The sequence below is a fragment of the Fulmarus glacialis genome, unplaced genomic scaffold (assembly GCF_000690835.1).
Source record: "Fulmarus glacialis isolate BGI_N327 unplaced genomic scaffold, ASM69083v1 scaffold4170, whole genome shotgun sequence".
Classification (NCBI taxonomy): domain Eukaryota; kingdom Metazoa; phylum Chordata; class Aves; order Procellariiformes; family Procellariidae; genus Fulmarus; species Fulmarus glacialis.
The window spans coordinates 47,326-50,243 of NW_009186972.1; the positions used below are offsets into that span (position 1 = coordinate 47,326).

General features: G+C 39.2%; 1 protein-coding gene across 1 annotated transcript; it reads left to right on the plus strand.

The window, feature by feature from the left end:
* Nucleotides 1-2,200: 2,200 nt before the first annotated feature.
* On the plus strand, nt 2,201-2,670 carry LOC104073490 (F-box/WD repeat-containing protein 7-like; the record flags this gene model as incomplete). Its single annotated transcript, XM_009573291.1, is given in 2 exon segments — nt 2,201-2,417; nt 2,420-2,670. Coding segments are annotated over 2 exon segments (468 nt in total), but the record flags the coding sequence as incomplete, so codon positions are not given.
* Nucleotides 2,671-2,918: the final 248 nt, after the last annotated feature.

Sequence of the window (2,918 nt, forward strand, 5' to 3'; positions counted from 1 at the left end):
GAGAAAATAAGATGTAGTATTGTCATGTTCATAATGCCCAAACTGTGTAGCAAGCCTGATAAATAGGTTGTACTAACCTCAGATTATATATGCAACCGAATTTGACATATGATGAAATGGAGTTATTAAACATCACTCCAATATGCTAAGCTTTTCAGGCCTTGGGAAAAATGTTAAGTGAAAACATTTCTCTTAGATGCCACAAAGAGTGTACTCTTTCTCAAGTGCTACTTACTATATATAGAAAATGAAACACATTCACTTCTGATGCCCCTTGCACTCAAGGTTGGAGTCATTAGCTTCTGGTTTGGGTCATGTGTATCCCAGTGCCCTAACGCTTTTTTCCCCACTGGTAAAAGCAGGAGTCAGCACAGCCTCTACTTGCTTCCATCATGTCCTTGCTTTGACGTGTGGAGCTTAATTGTCTTTTAGTATTAGCTTCTCATTCACTGATTGGAGCTAATTGCTAGTGGACACTTTCTTTGGAACACATATTTCAGCTTTTGAGCTCGTAAGGTTTTATTTGGGGGCAATTGTCATCTGGGTAGATATGTAGAAACTTGAGAACCACGACTTTGGGAGGTAAGTAATGTTTCCCTGAGGAAGAGGGAACGAGTGTGCAGAATCCCATCTACGAATCCTTTTCAAAGCAAGACTTGAAAAACTTCTGTAAATGTGTTTCTGTGGCTTTTATGGTACAACACGTTGAAAATTACCTTAGAGCTATGGTTTCTGGTACTTTCTTCCCTCCTCACCAATAAGTTGAATGTTTTTACAAATGTCATGGGGCAAAGCTGGCGTTTATCTCTTCCACACCTCCATCATCCAAGACTCTAGGTTTTTTGGTTTGATTTTTTTTTTTTTAAAACTATAAGAGATAGAGGACTTTCTAAAAAGGGGGCGGGATGGGAGAGGTTGGGAGAATATCTTCCTGTACTGAAGTGCTCAAACTTATATGCTTCACTGCTCCTACTCCAAGGAGACTGAGCAGTCGTGCTCCCTTCCAGTATTCTGAATCTCTCTCACAGTGTAGCCTGCTGAATGTGTGGTTTGTGGACACCCGAGGACAGTAGTTCTATACACAATGAAAAAGCTAGTTATTTTCTCTTTGCACACATTTTCATCTGCAACCTGTGAATCTGACTACTTGTTGAGTTCATGTCTGACTTCACCTACTGAACACATCATTTGAATCTAGGGGAACTGGAGTCAGGACGTGCCAGCCTGAAAGGTTGTATAGCTGGAAATCTAATACCAAATGTAAGATCTAGCTAGACTGTGTTATATCCTTCTGTTCCTGTACACTGCTTGCACACACATGTGTAGCCGAATGTGTGGATAATTTGGAAATTGCATTAGTATTTTTCAATTTCTATTAACGTGCACCTAAATTTGTTAATCTTTTAACTTCTCAGAGTCTCATTTAACAATTCTTGTAGCTTCTTAGAGTTAGGAGTACTTTACTGCTAACAGTGATTTTTGCTGGGTGAGGTATGTGCGCTTTCTGGGCTGCATGGGCTGCCTAGTGACGTCTGCTTTTGACCACTGAGCGTCTCTGTGGCCAGTTTAAGACTTGGAAGTGATAAGGCTATATTCTTCAGTAGGTGTTCTCTTTTTCATTTATCTAAAAGAAAATCATAGAACAAGAAATGAAGCTTTCAATTATACCTGAAAATATGCCTGCTCTTAAGGCATAAGACCAAAAGCAGTTCATCATTAGTGAGTAATATACAAAGTCTGTAATCAAACGAGAGGGAAAATATAATGCCATTTGAAAATGATCTTTGTCCAATTTTTAGCAAGTAATATCACGTACTTGGATCTTCTGTTAACATGGATGTTAATGATTCTTGTGGATTCTCTAGGAGGGCAAGTAGTTGTTCTGAATTTTGCAGAATCTGGTGCTTTCAGAGATCATGATCAGACTGTTTGATAGAAGAAATAACTCTTGCTACAAAGTTGTCTGCAGTCTGTTTGGGTTTTTACAGTTGTGTGTCAAGTAGAAATTATTCCTTGTTTCTTGGAATTTGAAGTTGTCAGGAGAAATACAATGAAATAAGTTTTTAATGCTTTATCTAACAAAAAATGTAACTTTTGTAATTTCCCACTTTTTCTTTTTTTGTCTCCTTAGAATGTGAAAGCATTTGCATCTTCAGATAGCCTAGCCAAGGTCCAAGAAGTAGCAAGCTGGCTTTTGGAAATGAATCAGGAACTGCTCTCTGTGGGCAGCAAGAGGCGACGAACTGGTGGATCTCTTCGAGGTAATGCTTCCTCAAGCCAAGTAGATGAGGAGCAGATGAATCGGGTCGTAGAAGAGGAGGAGCAGCAGCAAAGACGACAACAAGAGGAACAGCACATTGGGAGGAATGGGGAGATAGGAGGAGAAGAACCTGGATTTGATGACAGGCATGAGTCTCAGCAAACAATAGACTTATTACAGTGGATGAAGAATCCACTTGTAACCAAGAGGAAGAAGATGATGAACATGCTGGTGATCAAGAGGAGGAGGTGGAAGAGGAGGAGGAAATGGACCAGGAGAGTGATGATTTCGATCAGTCTGACGACAGCAGTAGAGAAGATGAACACGCTAACAGTAACAGTGTCACAAATTCCAATAGCCTCATGGACTTGCCCATTCACCAGTCCTCGCCATTCTACGTAAAGACAAAGGTGAGAAACTACACTTTGTGTTCTTAATCCTCGTTAACTCTGGATTTTGGAAACTAATTTGCATATTTAACTTAAACTAAAGTTTTACAATGAAGCAAAGATTTTATTTCCTAAAGAGCTCATTATGAAGATTTTATGCAGTCCACAAAAACTATACTGTTTTAACTGTTAATAATCAAATCATTTGCATGCATTTGACATGAGCAAATACTCCTATGTATTTTAAGGAATATAGCTCTGATGACTGT